General features: G+C 40.4%; 1 protein-coding gene across 1 annotated transcript in view; it reads right to left on the bottom strand.

Annotated features, from left to right (window-relative positions):
- PDK3 (pyruvate dehydrogenase kinase 3) overlaps positions 1-23,351 on the bottom strand; it is a 65,960-nt gene that overhangs the window by 6,009 nt on the left and 36,600 nt on the right. Inside the window, 5 exon segments of the mRNA XM_011234129.3 lie at positions 969-1,082; positions 4,246-4,356; positions 4,738-4,839; positions 6,137-6,213; positions 14,078-14,155. Of these exon segments, the coding sequence (XP_011232431.2) occupies positions 969-1,082; positions 4,246-4,356; positions 4,738-4,839; positions 6,137-6,213; positions 14,078-14,155 (482 nt within the window).

Raw genomic sequence — 23,351 nt, 5'->3', positions numbered from 1 at the left:
GCTCTCTCAGAGGGCCCATACAGAAATAAAGTTTCATACATACTAAGTTTATAAACATAAGCCCATAAGGTGATATCAAATATCACATCATTCTGATGCATTGGCATCTAAGATGAACGCTCCAAATAATGGGTTAAATAATGGTGTACCACATTACATACAACACATAACACATTACACAGCTGTTAAAAAGAATGACCAGCTCTGTATGAATGGATATAGAAAGATCTCCAAGCTATACAGGAAAGCTTAAAAAAAAAAAAAAAAGCAAAATGCCGAAATAATCATTGTGTGGGAAAAAATTATTTCCCCCCATATGTTTATCAATGCAGAATTAACTCTAGGAGGCTCCATGAGAACCTGGTACCATGGTAACCTCTGGGAAAGAGAAGCGGGTGACTTAGAGACAGTGGTGGGAAAGACTTGAGTTTTCCCTTTTGTAGCTTCTCAATTTTGTACTACGTGCCTATATTGCCTATTCAAAAAATCCTCCAAATATTCCAGAGTTTAGAAATAAGTAAAAGTCTGATGCCAGCAATGCATGAGAAAACCTGTGTTATGGAAGCTTTGTTATTAGATCAGCCTTTTATATCACCATATTACGATTACTGAATTCTTGGAACTCTGGGAAAGCCAGAGAGTTTTAAAGTAAAAGACTAAAATACTTCAGTTTATGAAAATGTCTCCCCTTAGATTAGTCCTTTCAATGCTTACGCAATTTAAAAAGAAATCACAAATAAGAATCATGGCTTTAAAAATCAGTATTTTAGTTTTTACATCTCCATGTTTCATATTTTGCTATATCTGAGCATAAAATCAAGGGCAGGACATACCCTGGTTTTCCCATAAAACTGAAGTAAATCTGAAATGAATGTAAGAGGTGATGTAGTGCTATTCTCCATTAGTTATTAGAACTTAAAGCTTTCAAAAGTAAAGATGCCTTCATATAACTAATTAAAGTGTAGTACCTTTAAATAAATGACAGCGTCAGTACCAACTCCTTCCATGGAATAGAGTTTTAGATCTCCTTGGAAATATCTAGCATACAGACGAGAAATTGGCAAGCCATAACCAAATCCAGCCTATCGAGAAAAGAAAATTAATACAGTGAGACATGCACAAATGCTAAATACTTGGTATGAGGACTACTCAGAAGAGTAAAAGAAATTCTCTTTTAAAAACTTATTTATTTAGAGAGCGAGAGCAAGGGAGAGCACAAGCAGGAGAGGGGGAGAGACAATCCTTCAGCAGATTTCCCTGAGTGGGGAGCCCAACGTAGGGCCTGATCCCAGGACCCTGAGATCATGACCTGAGCCAAAATCAAGAGTTGGATGCCCAATTGCCTGAGCCACCCAGGGGTCCCGACTAAAAGGAATTCTTAATTCAGGTTTAAAGCAAATAAACTATTGATCCAACCTTTACAATGATGTATATGTTCATTTATGGCAAACAATCTATTTTCACCCTGCAAAAACACTTCTCTTATGTTTGGAAAATATTAGAAATACTCCAGGTTTTGACTAATGCTTTTTTAGCATTTTAAAGCAAACTATTGGCATTTTTTTTTTTTTTATAAAAGCCATAGCAACTGACTTTTTTTTTTTTTTAAAGATTTTATTTATTTATTCGACAGAGATAGAGACAGCCAGTGAGAGAGGGAACACAAGCAGGGGGAGTGGGAGAAGAAGAAGCAGGCTCATAATAGAGGAGCCTGATGTGGGGCTCTCCCATAACGCCAGGATCACGCCCTGAGCCGAAGGCAGACGCCCAACCGCTATGCCACCCAGGCGCCCCGCAAACTATTGGCATTTTTAAAGCAAATCCCAAATCAAGTGGAATTTGAACTGGTAACAAAACTAAACCACATCATCCCAAAATTCCATTATCAGATTTTCTTGCTCTCTGAAATGAAAATTAAATTGAGTAGCACAAGAGTTCAAATCTCCCAGTACCCAGGCTAATACACTGAAAAGAAAATTTCCTGAGAGTCTACTTCCTAAGGTTCTGGGAATGCTGAAATATTTTGATATATGGTACATCACATATGTTTAGAGATGGGAAAACAATTCCAGTACCCTCCTGTATCCTCATGTCATAGAACCCTGAATGTAACAGGTTGTGGAAAAAAGCAAAGGTCTCAGATATTGACAAGAACAATAAGAACAACTGAGACTAATCTCGGTTAAGTCTGGAGTGGAGGGGCAGGTTCAGTGCCGTAAGCTTTGGCCCCTCTGATGAAAACCACTGACAAGGTTAACAAGGGAGGCAATGGGGTAATGTGCTCATAGAGCAGAGGCTGCCCAGGCTTTAGGCTCAGAGAGACCTAAGTAGAAATCCACTCTGAGCAGTTTATTCAACCCCTCTGAGACTGTTTGTCATGTGAAAATGTAATAAAAAGCCTCCCTCAGAGCTGCTCTGAGGATTAAATAATATAACAAGTGTCAAGTCTTGACACAGTGCCTAAGACCTCGTAAGAGTAAATAAACGGAAGCTGCTATTATGGCTACTACAGAGCAGCAATTTTACCAGGTTACATGGATTTCTACCATTTGCCAACATCATTCCTGGATTCCTTCCTCAGGGCAGGGCCTAACTCAAAGGGTTGGATATGACCGAGCACACTGTCATTCCAGGGCTTTAGTACTGGCAGAATATGGCCAGTGGTGAGGACGAGGCACCCATGATGATGAATGTGGTCACCACAGCAAAGAAATTAGAATAGTCCAGCAAGAGGCCAAGGAAATCTGCCTCCTACACTCCAACAAGACCCAGAGCCTGCCCTCATATGAGGAAACAGACAAGAACGCCTGAGCCAACGCCATCGTGGGTGTGAGAAGCCAGGTAAGCCATGAGAACCCAGAAGAGGGGTCTCTAACTCGGATTGGATGAGGTTCACCCAAGCTTTCCTAGGGTGTCAAAGGACCCGACAGGAGTTGGGGACATATACAGTTGATAACTGGGACAGATGCTAGTGGAAGTCTTTCTTCAAAAGGAGAGGCCGTATGGGACACGGGAAAGAACGCTGATGCGACCAGCGCCGGCTGTGCCCTAAAGTGCAATGACCTTGGGCAAAGGCACTTATTTTCTTATTTTCTCATCTATAAAATGGGAGGTTGGATACATAATATTTTAAGGTCTCTTATGTCAATTCAGTTTCATTTTTTTAAAAAAAGGTGACAGAACAGCTATCCTCAAGCTGCTCTCTTGAGACCTGGAAGAGAGGATCCATATTCCTTTTAAACAACTGGGGAAGGCTCCAGATTCACTTGTAGTGTTTTTTTTTTTCTTTTAACACTTACTTAAGTAGGCACCAGAGCATTGAAAGGCAATGCCTTTCAAAATTGATCTTTCAAGAATTTTCTTGGCTCCTATAAAAATTACTTCCTCTCCGTTTTCAACATGCTAAGTTAACAAACTCTGTCTCAAATAAATGATGCAAAGTCTTGGATTTTATTCATGCAAATAAAATATAACCTCACATGTTTATCAGTCAGGTAGAACTTGAAAATGAAACTTAATTTGTACCCTCAACCATTTTGCAGACTGATAGATATGTTGCTGTGTTTAATGACAAAGGGTTCAATTGTTGTTTGTCAATTAGAAACACTCAGCAGGGGAACAAAGTGTGGCCCTAGCAGGGTTTAAATGCTGCCATGGTAACCTGAGGCTTTCCTCACTGCCTAACAGAGCGGAGACAGAAAGGGCTCTGAAAAGGCATACGCCACCTATATGTTTCCTGCTTACGCTGTTTACTATACAAAATTTAATGTGTTCATAATTTAACATTCTAATTATATAAACAGATGTGGTGGGGGAAATTCAAAGGCCCCGGGTGATTTGGGTCTCCACAGTACGCCCAAGTGCCCAGGACCACGCGCAGCAGCCATAAGCGCTCCAGGGCTCCCTTGCTAGCGGGCTATTAACCTTCCACCCCCTCCAAGGGTAGCGCCAGGTGGGAAATGGTGCTCTCACAGCAGTCTCAACCAAAGGCAAGTGCTTTTTCTCTACATTAGGAAGTGAGGTGCTCAGCTCTGAGTGTTTCTTAGACAAAATTAGAAAAGAAACCTAAGTCCAAAGGATTCACAAAGAAAGTAGCAGTGGGATAAAGTCCCCCTTCCTCCAAATCATGCAGGAAACATTCAAATTCAAAGAGGCTAGGATAAGAAGCCAGGGAGAAAGGCCGCTCTGTTGGAGTCCCTCCTTGTGTTAATGGTCTTTCCTTAAGCAGCACTTTAGGATGCTTACCAGAGGGGCAGCTCTTGTAGGCTCCAGGCTAGGTCTAGGAGCAGTTGAATACATGTAGTTAAAAAGACGGTCTATTTTTCGAAGTGGGACACCACCACCTAGGTCACTTATCTGTAATGTACAAAATGGCTTTTTTAAAAAGTCAATCTATACTTAGTCCGAGGCAAGAAGTTCATTAAAGTACATACCAGGGAACTCTAAAATGTACAAGGGCTTTGAACCCCCAGGAAAAAATGGTTCCACTGTGAACAACCTAAAACAAAGGAGGCAAGGAAGGGCACTAGGATCTAACAGATCCTTAGGCCCAGGTCTTGCTCAGCTCCTTGAAAAATGGGGTTCTGATAAGCTTAAAAAAGGTAACAAGCTCAAGATCCGACATGGTACATACAAATAAGATGTCCACGGTCCATTTTCTTCTCTTCCCTCGGATTCCTCAGGGTCTGGGTACTATTAAATTAACTGATAAAATATATGTGCAAATAAAGTAGTTACCTTAATGGACAAGTCTTCTTTACCCAGAGTAACAAGGGTTTTAACAGACGGGTAGGCTTCTTTTCTGTCTTCATACAGTTCGACTGTCGCTCTCATTGAGTTCTAAAATAATAAGGCTTTTTTTGTAGCATACCGCTGACTCACAAACCACAATTTAAAAAAAGAAACTAGCACAGGATTACTTATTACACAATAATGCTTTTGTGGAGCAAATATTAGCTGGATTTATACACCTTTTTTTTTTCTCTAAAGAACTTAGCTAAATGTGTGTTTGGATCAAGGAAAAATTGCCCGATGCTTTATTTTGATTTCATCTAGTTTTATTTCCATCTATCATACTAAGTATTTTTTTCTTTCTTTTCTCTTTTTGTTTTTGCCTTAGGGTATTTAAGTTATTCAACTCTTAACCAAGAGAAATGTTTTTATCACATGTAACGAGGCTGCAGAGGCTCACTGATGCGCTTTAAATCCTATTTATCAGTCTGCATTTACAGAGCACCTTTCCTCTAAAGAAGGCGGAAAACCTGAGAGTATTCATGCTTCCCACAAAAATTAATCATTTGGCTGAAAAAAATAAGTAGAAGCAATGTCAGTTAAAAAGAAATTCTGAAAAAGCCACAGCTGTTGAAGAGAAAGTTCACAATTGAATGCCCATCTCAACCTTAAAGTGTTACATCAGTAACATTATAATTTTGGGAAGCAAATCAGCATAACTGATTTTTCAGGTGTTCAATTTAGCGTTTTACACATCGGAAGAAATGAAATTTTAGCTTAAACACCTTGTGCCTATAATACTGCTCTTATACATGACATGAGCTACTGATTAACAAAAGCAACAGCTAAACTGTAGAGAGTCTAAAGAGGTTTTGTTCTTTTTTGGGGAGGGGTCCTTTTTTTGGTCCAGCTCCTCCCTATGTTCCCCTCTGCTCCCATCAGATCTTCTGAATGGACTCAAATACGTAAAGGGGTTACGGGATCTCTCAGTACTAAAACAACTGCCGATGCACTAACATGCTTACTGTTCAGAAACATAAATATGCAAAAAATGTATTTATTTTGATCTGGCTACTATCAATAAAGCCTTTGCCAGGTTTGGAAACTAAAAAGCATCTCTAATCTCATAACTGAAGAAAAAACAGTATGGATTTTTACATAAAATCACTAAAGTACAATTAAGCTTCAAAATCAATATGTACTAATATTCATGTAAACTATACCATACACAGCAATTTTTCATCTCACAGTGTACAAATTATAAAACCCACAGGGTATCAGAAATAGAATTTTTAAAATGGTTATGCAAAACCTTTTTCTTATGCTAATCTAATGAATCCATTATGCCCTGAATCAAAGTAATTTAAAATGAAGACTTCTTTCCGTGTTTTTAAATTCCACTTACCTTGAACAACTCAAATAGCATGTGAAACAGGTGTGAGGGCACATAAACTACCTGAATAGGTTTGTCTGGAGCTTTGGCTGAAAACAGACACAAAAACCATCAATGAATAAGGACCAAAACTATAAGAAAGTCAAGAATGTTGCTGGCATTCTATTTTCCAAGTACATAAAAAAGAACTCTACATGAAAGGCTAATTCAGGTTTCCACCTCTAAAGGCAGGGCTGAGCAGAAGCATATGCTTGGAAGTCCAACAAACCTGGGGAGAAATCTGGCTCCTTCACTTACCAGCCATGTGACCTTGGGCACATTACTCAATCTCTCTGAACCTTAGTTGAGCAAACTTGGAATATTACCACGTATGTCATAATATTCTGAGCATTATATAAGTCATCTAAATAAAGTTCAGTGCTTTTCAAATACGGGGATACCAGCCCCAGTGATGACCCAAGTGGTCATCATGAGGAATGTGAAGCTACAGAGGAAAAGGAGCGCATCTTCTTGGCAGACTAGACTAAAGAGCAATGTCAACGTCTGTTCAATTTCAACAAACGAGACATATTATAGAGTAGAATTTAAGGTTCACATAACTTTTCTACTAGTAGCTAGCAGACAACTCCCCCACACAATCCCCCTTCCAAAGAGCCATAGTCTCTCCTCCTTGCATCAGGGATCTCTGGAGGAAAATACGAGAAACACTGAATCCATGTCAAGCACTAAGAACAGCGTGGGCTACAGAATAGATGGTGGAAAATTTGGTCCTTCCTCCTCATGACCCAAAATCACTTAAAAGACTAAAACTACATGAACATTCCAAGTAGAACACAGACATAGTCACCCACGTTATAATTTCAACCTAACTACTTCCTCTAATAAAGTAAGTAACAGGGATATAAAGTAGAGCAAACATTTGTTAGGTTCTTAGCAGTTGATGAAAAGCTTACACATGCATTATCCAAGTGACTCTTCATGACACTACAGTGTGGCTCACAAGGAAGGTGGCATTATTATGGGCGAGGACATGGGCTGTGCAAAGGCTACGTGACTTGCCTACTGAAACAGAAGAGGCCTGAAATTGGACAACTGAACCAAGAGCTTCTGACTCTGAATCCTGAACTCCTTGATGATCAGTTACTTTTGAAATTATTCAGTAAAATAAATAAAGAAATTTCTAAAAAAAGAAGAAAAGTAAAAGTCATTCTACTATTTCCCATCTTATCCCCCAGTCTGCACCCAGAGGTAGCCACTTGCTACTATATCTGCTTTAGTCTTTTGGTTGATAATATTTCCATTCTGGTCTGTAATGCTAATGAACTCTTCTGTACTTTGTCTCTAGGTTCTTTTTTTAAAAGCTGAAAATTGAGGGGCACCCGGGTGGCTCAGTCGGTGAAGCGTCTGCCTTCGGCTCAGGTCCTGATCCCAGGGTCCTGGGATGGAGCCCCGCATCAGACTCTGCATTCAGTGGGCAATCTGCTTGTCCCTCCACCCCTCCCCCCCCAACTCGTGCTCTCTCTCTCAAATAAATAAATAAAGTCTTTTTTAAAAAAAAAGCTGAAAATTGACAGTGTTGGGATCATCATAACTAGGTAAATATGGATCACTGCAGAGTGGCCGTGACAGTGTAGTTGACAACATTCCTTCCCTGTGATTCCAGTGACATATTACATGGGTCACATGAAGAAGAATGTTCTCACCTTTATTTAAGGTGAAATGGATTCTCTTAATCCTCCACCAACTCCTCCAAAATCATGCTACCCTTTTTTAGGTTACTGACTATTTAGACTGTGTCCTTCTTACACAGTTTTGTTTATTTCCTGGAGCTTCTAACCACCCTTCCTATAAGGAAACATGCTTCCTTACCATATCAGTAAGATCTTCCAGCTTCCTATTCGAGTGCGGGATATCCATTTCATTCTTTAAAATTTTTCAAATTATAATTGATGGCCTTCCAAACATGCCGCATAGCTATCACCCTCAAACTGTTTTTGATTGAAGTTCTAGTATGTTCTTCACTATTTCTTATGCCCATATTATATATGCCATCAAGTCAGTTAAGTAGCCTACCTCAGAAAGGTGCCCTTGGGAAATACATTTTTCACATTTTTCAATCCTTACACCTCTGACTCACTTGAAGGTTTGGCTTAGTACAAAATTCTGCATTCAAAATCATTTTCTCTCAGAATTTAGAAAGGGGGGGTAGTCTCCTGGCCATGACAGTGCAGCTGGTAAGTTTAATGCTAGCCAGGTTTTCCTCATGCTGCTGGGTGTCACCTGAGGTCTGATACACCTTGGTAGTAATATTCTTGTTGAAGAATGAGGAACTGGATGAATCATTTGAGGGAGCCAGTCCCCCTGGAGCCCTCAACTAAACAAGAAGGCTGACTTGGAGCCCTGCATATGTGGTCAAGACTTCTCAAGTGACTTTAGGATATGCAGACAGTAAGCTGGCTTCTGACCAGAGGGTGCCCCAAATTCTCAAAGAAGAGGGCTTTTACTTTGGGCTAACAACAGGTACGTGAACAGCCCCACTTTTTCCAAGGTTATTCTTGAAGAAAGTACTCTGATTTTAATTTCTACCCAGGAAAAATGCTTGTGACTGACTGTATGCAGAGGACAGCCGAGCCCAGTGCTCCCCATCACCCCTCTGTGCTCTGCCTTAGACCAGCTTTCAACTGACCCGTACACCTTTGGCTTTCCTTTCCAGTACTTTGCACCTACTGGCTCTGCTCCCGGGGTCCCTCTGTCTTTGCTGTAGCCTCTCCTTTGTGGCTTCTTCTGCTCCATCTGTAATGAGCAGACTTCCATCGGTTTACCCTCTGGCAGGAGGTGGGACCCGTGGTCCACTGATGACTGCTCTTGGTTTCTTTGCTGTTTTTGTTTGTACTCCTTTACTGTCATTTTAATGGATCCCCAGGAACAAGCTGAACACTCAGGCTATCTTGTACCAAAAGGCATGATAAATTATATAAACAGCCTTCTGAATTCAACCTCTTCACTCCAAACCTTCTTCCAAATCTAATTCTTTGATTTTTTTTTTCTTTTCAGTTGAACCAACATTCTCTAGGAATCATCTGTAGGCTTGCTCAATTACTTGTACTTTTATTTTCTTTGGGAACATTATAGGTTAGATATCTTTCTTTCCTTTTAAAACCAAGCCCAATGCTTTTGTCCATGACTCTTAACCTAATCCTGGGTCCAATGGCTTTTATGTAGTGGACCCTTAATAGATATTTATTAACTTTCTTTTTTTTTATTTTTTAAAGATTTTTATTTGTTTATTCGACAGAGATAGAGACAGCCAGCGAGAGAGGGAACACAAGCAGGGGGAGTGGGAGAGGAAGAAGCAGGCTCATAGCGGAGAAGCCTGATGTGGGGCTCAATCCCATAATGCCGGGATCACGCCCTGAGCCGAAGGCAGACGCCTAACCGCTGTGCCACCCAGGCGCCCCTATTAACTTTCTAAAATAGAACACAAGTGCAATATGAATTTTCCATCCAAGGGTACATTTTTAAAAGTAAATGGAAAAAAATGGCCCAGGTGTTTCATGCTCAAGGCTCAAGAAATAATCAAGTCTATATGTTATAGAGTCATTGCTCTAAAAACCATTAATTGAAACACTTAATAAATACCAACAGAACTCCACATGGGATACAAAGAATTTCATTTTCAGATAATTCTCCTGTAAGAATGAAAAAACTAGAGGCTAGGCAGAAAAGAAATGCATTTAAAAGAAAAGGTAGCTGGGCACTTAGAGGTGATTAATCAAGCCCCAAAGTCAATGGATAAGGCTATTAGAAACAGTACACAGCATTACTCAAAATCATACTGGGATTAAGTCCTGATTCTGGCATTTAATAGACACAGTAATAGGTATTTAGAACATCTGGGCCTCAGTGTTCCGTACCTGAAATAGGCACAGTACATATCTCACTGGGTTAATATAAGGATTAAGTGGGATAATAGTGATAAACTAGTTTGCAAAGAGCCTACCACAATGTAAGTAGTCAATAAATGCTGGCTAGTATCATTACTAAAAATAAACTTTATGGTATTAACAGGGCTACCAGCAATGGCTTTTCAACTGTTGTACAGAACTCCTTCACTGAAAATACCCACAAAAGTACCCAATATAGGGAAACTAGAAATCAAAGATCCCAAGATAGATACACACCTTTCTGTGAACCCTCTTTTTAAAAAAATATTTTATTTATTTATTTGAGAGAGAGAGAGAGTGAGAGAAGGAGCAAGAGAATGCAAGCGGGGGCAAGAGCAGAGGGAGAGAGACAAGCAGACTCCTCACTGAGTGCAGAGCTGGACACAGGGCTTGATCCCACGACCCTGAGATCATGACCTGAGCCAAAATCCAGTGTCAGCCACTTAACCAACTGAGCCACCCCAGCACCACTATGAACCCTCTTCTAACAAAGTATATATAGTATGACTTGAAGTTTTCTTTTTAAAAATTTTTTTAAAGATTTTATTTATTCATTTGACAGAGAGAGAGACAGAGAGCATGCATGAGCAAGGGGAGCGGCAGGCAGAGGGAGAAGGAGAAGCAGGCTCTCCACTGAGCAGGGAGCCTGATGCAGCGCTTGATCCCAGGACGCCAGGATGATGACCTGAGCTGAAGGCAGACGCTTAACCGACTGAGCCACCCATGACTTGAAGTTGTCATGTTGCCCACCAAACCCAAAGGCATGAACGAACCTCTTGACAGGAAAGACTAATCTAGAAATGGTGAAGAAATCCAAGTAGTAATCATAGTAAGTCTTATCCTTCCCAAGCCAACCCTGACTTCCAGTAGCCATCCTTTTAAAAATACCTAGTTCGTGTCTGGAGCTGTATTTAAGGCCCTAGAAACAGTATCCTTTTATCACCACACTAGGTGATCTAGAGTATCTAGAGACAAGGAAGTTGCTCCTTGTGTTCCCTCCCACCGCCTGGCTTAGCTACAAAGCTCACATCGTTCCTCTGAGCCATGCTGCCTCACCACAAGGATCCAAAACAGGTAAGAAAAGAGGTTTCTTTGCTTCATGTTCAGGCAAGTGATTTCTCAGGAGAATCAGAGAGCTAAAACGAGAACAAGTGTGACAAAATGGATGCTTTTCTCTGGAGAAACCAATGTGGGTTGCCACCGAGGGCAAGTCGGAAAAATCTGAAACCTGATAGAAGATAAACAAACATCTGTTATTTTTAATGCTCCTGTGAAGCGTTATCAAATGGATAATAAAGTTTATTCTAGCTGGCTCCCAATATCCAGAATTCTAGTGATGACTGTTAAATACTCATGTATGTCCTCCATAGTCCTATTCACTACTTTCTCAGGGGTCTACAATGGGAAAGAAGAAAAACCCAAAGATTCAGAACGAAAGATGATATGTCAAAAGAATGGAATGAGTCTCAGGAAGCCACGCAGGTTCTTTCGGGTTAGTGGCAGTATCATTGTTCTCAAGTGCAGAGCAGAGGGCAGCACTATTACTCACTACTGTTCAAGGCACCCGTCGGGTAATGAAAGCAATGTGAAAGAAGCAGCGTAGCTAGTTCACACGGGCTCTGAAAATGAATCCCTAAGAATCTAGATCTGATGGATTTTCTTCCAGGAAAACTGAGATAGGCGACATGCTGTGGCAAACATCAACTCTCTACAAAGTGGCATCTACTTAAGGTGTTCAAGACCAACCCCTGAACTGCATCTCTACCTCAGAACTTGTTAGAGCTGAAGCACAGCCCTTAGCCATGCCCACAAAGAGCTTTGACATTCAGAAATCATAAAAGAGAAATCATAAACACATTACCCAAAGCAACAGGAAACTAGAGGCTGCCTATAACCCGCAGCACTCATTTATCTTAGTGATGGGTAAAGGGACTTCAAAAATTATGCATGAGACAGTGCCAAAAATAGTCGTTAATCTCCTCTCCTGGGAAGGTCCGCTGCCTGGTGTGGCAGCTTCACTGAGAAGAAATGTGTGACGCAGCTAGCTCTTGGGAATCAGCGGGAGCAGGCTAGCTGCTGTGGCCTTTAGAGTGAGTCAGGCTGCCATTCATGCAAAAGAGCAATTGGTTACTACCTGCGAATTTAAGTTCCGTGTTGGACAAAGAGAAATGTGCATGGTGAAGTCAGGCCTTGCCTAGCTGGTATGAAGAGAGAATACCGAGACGCTGCTACTCAGGACCACTCCAGCAAAGTCCATGCAGTGTACTGATCCAAAATACGGGCACAACTCTTCTCAGAGAACCCAACAGACTTGGAAAGCAGCTTTGATTCCATACCTTCCAGTAGAATGTAGGGGCAACTGTCCTACAACAATAGTCTAACGTCTTTTCACATGTTGATCTCATTATAAGCAAAATACATTTTTGGCATATTTTTGAGAGGGAATTTGGTTTATCTTTAATTGTAAAAGCCCACGCCCTATGTAAGATTCAGTCATTCCACTTCTAGGGACCCTACCTACAGAAATGCTTCCACGTGTTCAAAATTTTCCCACCCTCCAGACACAGACACGCCCCTCACTGTTCATTATAAAGAATATGGGAAAATTAGAAATTCTAAAAGTCTGCTCAATGGTAAATGACTAAATAATGGCAATCTACACTGTGAATAATCTCTAAATGACATTAATACATGCAAAGATCTTCAAGGAGAAGTGAAGAACACCAGTTATAAAACATGTATAGTTTCAATCCCATTTACATAAAAAAACAAAGCTCTGTACGGTCCCGAGAGAGTGAGGGGACTTTCACTTCTTACTCTACATTCTGTATTGTTTGTATTTTCCCAACGAGCATGTCACTCTTGTAACTTACAAATAAATAAAGGTCACATGCAAATAAATACAGAATTATATGACTAAGATAACAATCAGCTATAACCCCATAATCCAGAAAGCTGTTTGTATTTTGGTGCTATCAATCCTTCAAAATATTTTCCATTGAACTTGCACCACTACAAACTTCTATAGCCTGTATTTTAAAAACTCACCTTTTTCCATTCATTCAATACTCTTTTAAAGCATTATTTTGAATGGCTGCTTAGTATTCTATCTTATGGACGTACCACAATTTATTTAAATAATCTTCTATTGTGGAAAACTTGGGTTGTTTTCTAATTTTTCTGTTTTAGAAAACCATACATCTGTGTACACCTTTATTTTCTCATAATAAATTTTCTGAAGTTTAATTTACCAGACCAAAGAATATGACCATTACTGAATTTTAATTTACTGGGCCAAGAGAAAGGACATTGCTAGCATTTTTTGAGAAAGGCTGTACTAATTTAAACTTATACCAGAAATGTGTGAGTGTTGTCAAGAGAGTATTCTTCTGGGCACCAATTCAAAGCATTACAACATAATAATCACTGCCATTTTGAAAGACAAAAATGGCACTTCTCCATTCATGTTTGTACTTCTCTGATTAGTCTAGTTAAACACGTTTCCATATGTTTACTAACTGCTTGGCATTTGTTATTTTGAGACCTGCCCACTCATATGTTTGTGCACTTTCTACCTTGATGACTTCTGTTCCAAGATCTCTGAGTTCAAATAGATTACATCCTCCTGTACAAAAACTCCCGGGGCGCCTGGGTGGCACAGCGGTTAAGCGTCTGCCTTCGGCTCAGGGCGTGATCCTGGTGTTATGGGATCGAGCCCCACATCAGGCTCCCCCGCTAGGAACCTGCTTCTTCCTCTCCCACTCCCCCTGCTTGTGTTCCTGCTCTCACTGGCTGTCTCTATCTCTGTCAAATAAAGAAATAAAATCTTAAAAAAAAAAAACTCCTTACAACAATATACCTAGGTGACCAAAGAGATAGAAAGGCTTTAAAAAAAATGAAAAATGAAAAAGCAGCATATTTGGAGGGATCTCAATGAAATACAGCTCAGGTATCATCATATTTTTAGTCAACTTCCTTGTACGTAAGGTTAAAACGATGTTTTCTTTACCATTAAATTCTTCAACTTCCAGCTCCGGAGCTACCAGGTAATACTGCTCACACAGCATCTTGGCAGTTTCATAGGCATCTGCAAAGAAATAAAAAAGTTTAGGGGCGCCTGGGTGGTGCAGTGGTTAAGCGTCTGCCTTCGGCTCAGGGCGTGATCCCGCCATTCTGGGATCGAGCCCCACATCAGGCTCCTCCGCTGGGAGCCTGCTTCTTCCTCTCCCACTCCCCCTGCTTGTGTTCCCTCTCTCGGTGGCTGTCTCTCTCTCTGTCAAATCAATCAATAAATAAAATCTTAAAAAATAAAAAAAAAAATAAAAGAAGACTTTAAAAAAAAAGTTTAGCTTTAGACATAAGCAGACAGATAGATAAACAAAAACAGGACAGTTACAAACCTGATGGATTCAAAATTAATTATTGCTTTTTAAAAGCTAGTCTTTTTTGACTATAATCGAATTATTATGACTGAACCAAAATTTCTCCTCCTGTAAAGTTTTAATGACCACAATGATATCAAAATACTGCACTAATGACAATATGGCCAGTTCTATACTAAGCGTACATTTGTTTAGCTTTTAAATATTCCTAAAAGGCATTTTAAATGAAAATCTATAAAGTCAGGACTGTACTTTTCAACACCATGCAACCTGACTAAATTGCAGCAAAAAGGTATTTGTTGTTACAATATTACTGTCTATATTCCCTATGCTGTACATCTCTGTGACTTAATTATTTTTTAACTAGAAAGTTCTATCTCTTAATCCCCTTCACCAATTTCACCCCTCCCCCACTGGCCCCTCTGGCAACCACCAGTTTGTTCCCTGTATTTAAGAGTCTGTTTGTTTGTTTTGTTTTTTAGATTTCATATGTAAGTGAAATCATACGGTATTTGTCTTTCTCTGTCTGACTTATCTCACTTAGCATAATACCCTCTAGGACCATCCATGTTGCCGTGAATGGCAAGACTTCATTCTTTTTTTATGGCTGAGTAATATTCCACTGTATGTATATACCGCTCCTTTATCCATTCATCTATCAATGGACACTTGGGTTGCTTCCATATCTTGACTATTGTAAATAATGCTGCAATAAATGTGGGGTGCAAATATCTTTGAATCAGTGTCTTTGTTTTCCTTGGGTAAATACTCAGAAGTGGAATTATTGGATCATATGGTACTTCTATTTTTAGTTTCTTGAGAACCCTCCATACTATTTTCCATAGTAGCTGGACCGAATACACTCCCCCAAAGAGTTTCTCTACATCTGCACCAACACTTGTTATTTCTTGTCATTCTGATACTAGCCATTCTGACTGCTGTGAGGTGGTATTTTTTTGTGGGTATCATTTGCATGGTGACAGAATGGTGACTACACTTATTATGGTGAACACTGAGTAATGACTAGAACTGTTGAATTACTATGTTGTATACCTGAAAGTAACATAGTATGTCAACTATACTTCAATAATAAAAAAATTTTTTAATTAAAAACTATATGACATTCTAGAAAAGGCAAAACCATAGAGACAGTAAAACGATCAGTGGCTTCCAGGGGTTCAAGGGGAGGTAGGAGGGGCAGGGATGAATAGGTAGGGCATGGGGCATTTTTAGGGCAGTGAAACTATTCTGTAGGATACTACAATGGTGGATACATGTCATTATGCACTTGTTAAAGCCAGGAGAACTACACAACACAAAGAGTAAGCCTTAATATAATCTAGACACTTCAGTTAATAATAATATATCAATGTTGGGGTGCCTGGGTAGCACAGCTTGTTAAGTGGCCAACTCTTGGTTTCAGCTCAGGTCGTGATTTCAGGGTCGTGAGATCGAGCCCTGAGTCGAACTCCGCACTCAGCAGGGAGTCTGCTTCAGATTCTCTCTCCCTCTCCCTCTGCCTCTCCCACGTGTTCTCTCTTTAAAATAAATAAATCTTAAAAAAATGATAACATATCAATGTTGGTTCATCAACTGAAATAAAAAGAATTTTAAAATACTTTTTAAAAATAATAATGCCAGGGGCGCCTGGGTGGCACAGCGGTTAAGCGTCTGCCTTTGACTCAGGGCGTGATCCCGGCGTTATAGGATCGAGCCCCACGTCACGCTCCTCCGTTATGAGCCTGCTTCTTCCTCTCCCACTCCCCCTGCTTGTGTTCCATCTCTCACTGGCTGTCTCTATCTCTGTCAAATAAATAAAATCTTAAAAAAAAATAATGCCAAAAGATTTAAGATTTGCCAGTTATTTGTAATGAAATATCAGTAAGTATTTGCTGAATGAATGGGTTTCCACGAGCCACACACTCTAAGTTATTTGGGACACTACCACAGCTTAAATAATGTTCTTTAAGTTAGCTAAAGGTAATAGATTCGGCCTAATATTTATCAAAGTCTGAGGAGCAACAGTTTGCTTTTGAAAGGAAAAAAAAGACATAGGGTAAGAAGATCAGGGCTATTAAAGAAATAGCTGGAAGAGAATTCAGGCAGTTACATCCCAAAAGATGGGAAACATTCAGAAAGCAAAGTCCATTATTATAGACCGCACAGGGGCCTTTTCTCTTGAACTGTAAGCAATCTGGGGTCAGGGCTTGTGCCTCACACTGGATAGGTAACTCATATAGAACTTAGTATATACCTATTAGATGGCCAATACATATTCCTTCTTTGGATAAATGTTAAACCTCTTGATAACTTATTTTTAAACCAGCCTTACTGAGATCGAATTCTCATATCCATACAAGTCACCCGTTTAAAGTGTACACACAATTCAGTGGTTTTTAGCGCCGGTGCACAGCCATGCATCCATCACCACCATCAACCTCACACCGTCGTCACCAGGGAAAGAGACTCCGTGACTGCTGGCCATCATTTACCCCCACCCAGCTCTCGGCAACCACGGGTCTACTCTGTCTCTCTAGATTTGCTATTCTGGACATTTTACGTAAGTGGAATCACACAATACGTGGCCTCCTATGTCTGGCTTCTTTCACTTAGCAGAATGCCTTCAAGGGTCATCCGCGTCACAACGTGGGTCAGCGCTTCATTCCTCCTTACAGCTGAATAGTATTACACTGCACACACACACACATTTTGTTTATCCATTCACCTGCTGAGGGACATTTGGATTGTTTCCACTTTGTGGCTATTATGAATAATGCTGCTATGAACATTCATGTCCAAGTTTTTTTTGGTGAACATATGTTTTCATTTCCCTTGGATATATACCTAGGAGAGGAAAATTGCTTGATCATAAGGTATCACAATGTTTAAACATTTGAGGAATGGCCAGAATCGTCTCCAAAGTGAGATTTTTTTTAAGTTCCAACTTCAGAGTTTCTGAAGATCAGATATTCAGATTACTTTAACATGCTTTGTAGGTGTGTTTGCAATGTTCTCAACTGGACACCAGCTCTTTGGAGACAGGCTTGTACTTTTTTTTAAATCCCCTACAGCAATATTGTGCATACAGTAGATACTTAAGATTCAAGAGGAACGGAATAAAGGGGGGGAGTAACCCCTACAGAATTTAAATGTTCAAATTTGACACTGTCAACCTAAAATAATATAAAGATAAGATTCAGGTATGTTCAGACTGGAAGTTTTGGTTCATTTACCTCATATTGCTGCCAAATTAAAATTTTACATCGTATTTGACTTCAGAGTAAAAATTCTGATTATTTTATTAGACTTTTAGAATTAAACCACTGTAAAGAATCACAGACAGAGACATTAGAATAACTATGACAAGATGAAACAACGAGGAGTAGACAAAGGACATGTTATTAAGAGGAGAAAAATATTATTTAAAACAGAGTTGATCAGTGTGAAAACAGACATTAAAGTAGGATTGATTTTAAACTCTAATAAAAGAAAAGGAAAATTTAGAATTATACAAGTTTTTCCTTACAGAAGAAACCTCATCAAATATGTGCAAAGTAGTCTTGTAAAGAGACGAGAAATCAAGACTCACTCTGCTCTGGCGACACCACTAAACAATGTTACATCTCCACCTAGTGACATGAAAGCACAAAGCCGACTGAGAACCTCCAAGGTCACTTTCCTTCAACCAACAAACACTGAAATCTGAAAATGACGCTTCGTTAACCACATACAAAGCCGACACACCTCCACAAAACAACAACCCCCAAGTATATAACACCATTAAAGACGTTTAAACATCATTCTTCCATTCACTATAAAAGGAGAAGGACCCAGTCCTGCTAAAAGTGCTAGTCCCTCATGGCATTAGCCTGGCCGGGAACACGAGATCATAAGAGCATTATACAGAAAAAGTATTACAAAAATATAACTTGTGCAAGATGACAGAGTCCAGAAAGAAGCAGGCAACTTGAAACACAGAGACCCAGAATGGTTCCTAAAACCACACATTAAGAATTTTTACACCATACTCCTAATTATAGTGTATCAGTGCTATCATTAAAAACTGCATTACGGGGGCACCTGGCTGGCTCAGCCAGTAGAGCACTGGCTGGCTGGAGCCAATGTTGGAGCATTGTTAAATAGAGCAATCCTCCTACCCATGAGAAAGTTTTCAAGGTGCAGTTATACTGATGACAGATGTTCTTTTTGGTCAGACTGGGAACTAAGGCCTAGAGTGTTTTCCAAACCTGGCTATATGTAGAATTCATTACCAAGTTTAAAAAAAAACCAGACAGATTATAAAATGAACCCCTGGAGATTATGATGCAGTAGGTCTGTATTGAGGCCTAGGAATCCGTATTTTAAAAAACTAAGGGGCACCTGGGTGGCTCTGTCAGTTAAGCATCCAACTCTTGGTTTTGGCTCAGGTTGTGATCTCAGGGCTGTGAGATTGAGCCCTGCATTCCATGCTCAGTGCAGAGTCTGCTTAAGATTCTCTCTCTCCCTCTCTCCCTCTGCCCTTTCCCCTGCTTGCGCATTCTCTCTCTCTAAAATAAATAAATATGGGGCGCCTGGGTGGCTCAGTCATTAAGCGTCTGCCTTCAGCTCGGGTCATGATCCCAGGGTCCTGGGATGGAGTCCCGCATCGGGCTCCCTGCTTGGCGGGAAGCTTGCTTCTCCCTCTCCCACTCCCCCTGCTTGTGTTCCCTCTCTCGCTGTGTCTCTCCCTGTCAAATAAATAAATAAAATCTTTAAAATTTTTTTTAAAAAATAAAATGAATAAATAAATCTTAAAAAAAAAAAACTTAGGGGGTGCCTGGGTGGCACAGCGGTTAAGCGTCTGCCTTCGGCTCAGGGCGTGATCCCGGCGTTATGGGATCGAGCCCCACATCAGGCTCTTCTGCTATGAGCCTGCTTCTTCCTCTCCCACTCCCCCTGCTTGTGCTCCCTCTCTCGCTGGCTGTCTCTATCTCTGTCAAATAAATAAATAAAATATTAAAAAAAAAAAACTTAGTAATTCTGAAGAGAAGCTAGATTTGGGGCCCACTTGCCTAGAAAGCTAAGGCTAGGTCATGCTAATTCTGTCACTGTCTCTCCCAGGACATGAATGGTCATGGGGTACTGGGGTATATGATAGCACATATGTATTCAAACAAAACAATTTGTTTAAGTTAAATAACATAAACATGAAAAAGCTTTAAAGATTTTTTTTTTAATTTCTTTATTTGACAGAGAGACAGCCAGCAAGAGAGGGAACACAAGCAGGGGGAGTGGGAGAGGAGGAAGCAGGCTCCCAGAGGAAGAGCCTGATGTGGGGCTCGATCCCAGATTGCCGGGATCATGCCCTGAGCCGAAGGCAGACGCTTAACCACTGCACTACCCAGGCGCCCCCAAGAAAAAGCTTTAAAACAACATAACCAAAATTCAACTACTGGTTTATTAGTAAACCATTTCCTTTATTCTAGAGTAAAATGCAAGTTCTACTTATAATAAGCGTTCTAATAACACTTCTATTTTTTAATTAGAAGCCAAAACTTAAAAATATGATAATTTACCTAATTATTTTTGGCTGCAATATATTTGGGCCAGCATTTACCACCAATCTTCAAAAGCAAGTATCAGGAAATGACTTTTATTGTCACTGAATATAAATGCTATTATTTTAAAAATCTGTTTTCAAGGAAAATAATGATCATCAAGTAACGAAACGGTGGGTATGGCACATATATACCTCCTCAGGCTACTCAAACTATAAACACACAAGACTAAATATATTTTATTTAAGGGTAGGGTGAAGGTTGGCACAGCAAGTAGCCCAAAAAATTAAACTTAGCCAGGAAGTACGGGTTTTTTGGGAAGATTTATTTTTTATTTCTTTCCCCAAGAGACAGAGAGAGCACGAGGTGGGGAGGGGCAAAGGGAGAGGGAAAGAATCTCAAGCAGATTCCCCACTGAGCGTGGAGCCCAATGCAGGGCTCCATCCCAGGACACTGAGATCATGACATGAGCCAAAATCAAAAGTCAGATGCTCAATCGACTGAGCCACCCAGGCACCCCAGGAATTAGTTATTTAAAAAAAAAAAGCATACAGGAATGTTTAATAGATTATGGAAAAATTTTTATTAGACTTTTTTATCAGAAGATTTTCCTATTCAAAATTCATCACAGAATTCTGCTATCAAATATTAGCCCCTATTGTGAAGACACATAATCATTTGTTTACAAATATATATACTTTTAAGATTTATTTATGTATTTGTCAGAGAGGGAGGGGGGAGAGCGAGCGAGCATGAACAGGGGGAGCGGCGGGCAGAGGGAGAAGCAGGTTCCCTGTTGAGAAAGGAGTCTGATGCGGGACTCGATCCCAGGACCTGGGATCATGACCTGAGCCGAAGGCAGACACTTCACCAACTGAGCCACCCAGGCATCCCAAGTTTACAAATCTCTTACAAGAGGCTAGACAAGGATAAATTTGAGTGAGTGCTGAAAAAACAAATATGAAGGTGCCAAGGTCCCTAACTTGGGTCTAACAGGATATAAAAAACTGTCAAGCTCAGGTTTAAAAAGCCACTGCCAGAAGAGGTAACATAAATGACCATAAAGCATTACAAAGTCAGAGATATGCTGCTTTAGAAACCCTTTTAAGCTACAGTGCAATTCTAGTAAGGTATGTTTATCACGCTTCTACCCAGAGCCCATCCTGAGCGGGAACCAGAGTTTTTTTAAGCACTGGATTTTCTCCTACTCCCCAAACCACAGCCAACTAGACAAGTGGGGGCAGAACATCTGATGTAGGGCAACCAATCTACAGGTTGACCAGAATCCTAAAACCTGTGGTCATGGGCAAAAAGATGGGCTAAGCCAACTAAATTCATCTGTTGAGAATTTAGAATCAAGACACTCAGGCAGGGCAGAAGACAAAAAGGACACACTGAGAGTATTTATGATCTAGAGGGCCTGGAATACCCACCACTGCCCTCAGTGAGCTGCCCTAAACAAGTCAGTTAGCCTACAGACAAGAGAAAGATGGAGGGGCCATGACTTGGCAACCCCAGTTGCAAGGATATACATAGAAAACAACCTTGTTTTCTGTTTCCCAGTTCCAACGTCTATAGCTCCAACTGTGATGTGCTTCCTGCGTTTGGATTACCATGAAACCTACTAGTTTCTTTCAATAAGTCTGTTTCTTGTGCTAACACAAGTGGATCTCTGTACCTTGCAGCCTGAAGAGCCCTAAGTAAGAGCACAAGACATTATTTCTGAACCAGAATAATGACATGCTCTCAGGATGCAATAAGAGCATGGAGGAATAACACAGGCAAGCCAACGTCACTGTGAGAGCTGACTTCTGTACCACGCATTTAACAGTTTCCACCTTTAAAATGATCTTACCACAGGATTTTCCATTTTATTTCCTGGTTTCTTACTAAGACAGGAGAGAAAAGGGTCACAATGTTAGGTACCTCCCAGAGGATAATAGGAACAGCTTTCCAACACTAATTCTAGCATTCGCTACCATGAGTCTATAATTTGCAGATGTGTAAAGGTAGATATTAATGTGCTAAGTAAGCAGCAAGGAGGCATGCTTCAGTGTTCTGCACATTTAATTAGTGTTATGCAAGATGCACCCCGCTTTTACACATTTATACAATTGTCTAGTCAAAAATAAAAATATTGTCCCTACCCTTCTACAAAAAGTGTTCCGTAGTCTGTTTCAAGAGATCTAAGTATGGCATCGTTGTTCATTCATGAAGGCTCCATAAGGCTGTAAGACACACACATGCACATACACAGGCATGTGGGTGGGCACGGAGGGCATGTGGGCTGGAGATGTGACCGTGCTTAACTCATGCAGGAGCTTCACAGCTGCGAAAATCAATAGTAGAGTTGTCAGTGAAACCCAGAACCCCTACTCCCTCCACATCAAGCTTCCGAAAACAATATGAAAGGAAAACAATAACTGAGATAGAGCTACACCAAGTAAAGTAACTGAGAAATCTAGTAGAACGTGAGAAGGTAAAAAGCCAATGAAAAAATACCAACTACTCAAAAAGAGGAAGGGAACAGTAAGACTTCACCAAGGATCAAAAGATACTGACACACATTTCTTCCTCTTCTTAACAGCACTCAGGGGTACTGGGAGTAACTGTGAGGCGTGGGCCCTATGAGACCTTCTGATCATTGCTCCTGGGGCATCTGGGGGTAGAGACTCAAGTGCCTTTTTGCTAGAAGACACGGAAGAATTTGCAGGCCTTTTGACCATTGGTGCTCTTCACTTTGTTCATTCTCTCAGTCTTACCTTGAGCCAGAAAGAGCATCTGCTCAGGTATCATGACACTCAGAGAATTAAGAGTGGACCCAGAAGCAATCAAACAGAGAGCTGACTGTTAAAATGTGCTTTAGTCTGCAGGGAGAAGAGACTTTCCAGTTTCCTGCTAGGTTGCTCAGCTCATTTTGCTATGGTAGGAAAGGGACCTGATTTAAGGCCAATACTCCATTGAGGAATAAAGATTATACACACGCAGCTGGAAAATCCATTCGAATACAGAGATTACGAGTACAGCAGATGAGATACAGGAAGGACTCCAACTATAATAATACAAAGAACGGAAAAGAGGCTACACTGTCAGGTGCTAAATTCATCCCGGAAGGTTGTGTTGATGCACATTAGTGCTGGAGAAGGGGAAACAGACAAATACTATGGATTTTGTAGAGACAAGGATGACTCACATTATTTGCTGTTGCATACTCATCTGTCAATGTGGTATGCACTCAAATGTATAAAACAACATTCTCACTGAGTTACGAAAACAGGTATTTTTATTCTCTTTTCTTTTTCCCCACATTTTCTAAACTTTCTTCAATGAGCACTTTTTAGTATTTTGGTACCATGGTGTTAGT

This window comes from Ailuropoda melanoleuca, chromosome X (assembly GCF_002007445.2).
Source record: "Ailuropoda melanoleuca isolate Jingjing chromosome X, ASM200744v2, whole genome shotgun sequence".
NCBI classification, from domain to species: Eukaryota; Metazoa; Chordata; class Mammalia; order Carnivora; family Ursidae; genus Ailuropoda; species Ailuropoda melanoleuca.
This window is presented reverse-complemented; position numbering and strand designations above follow the sequence as displayed.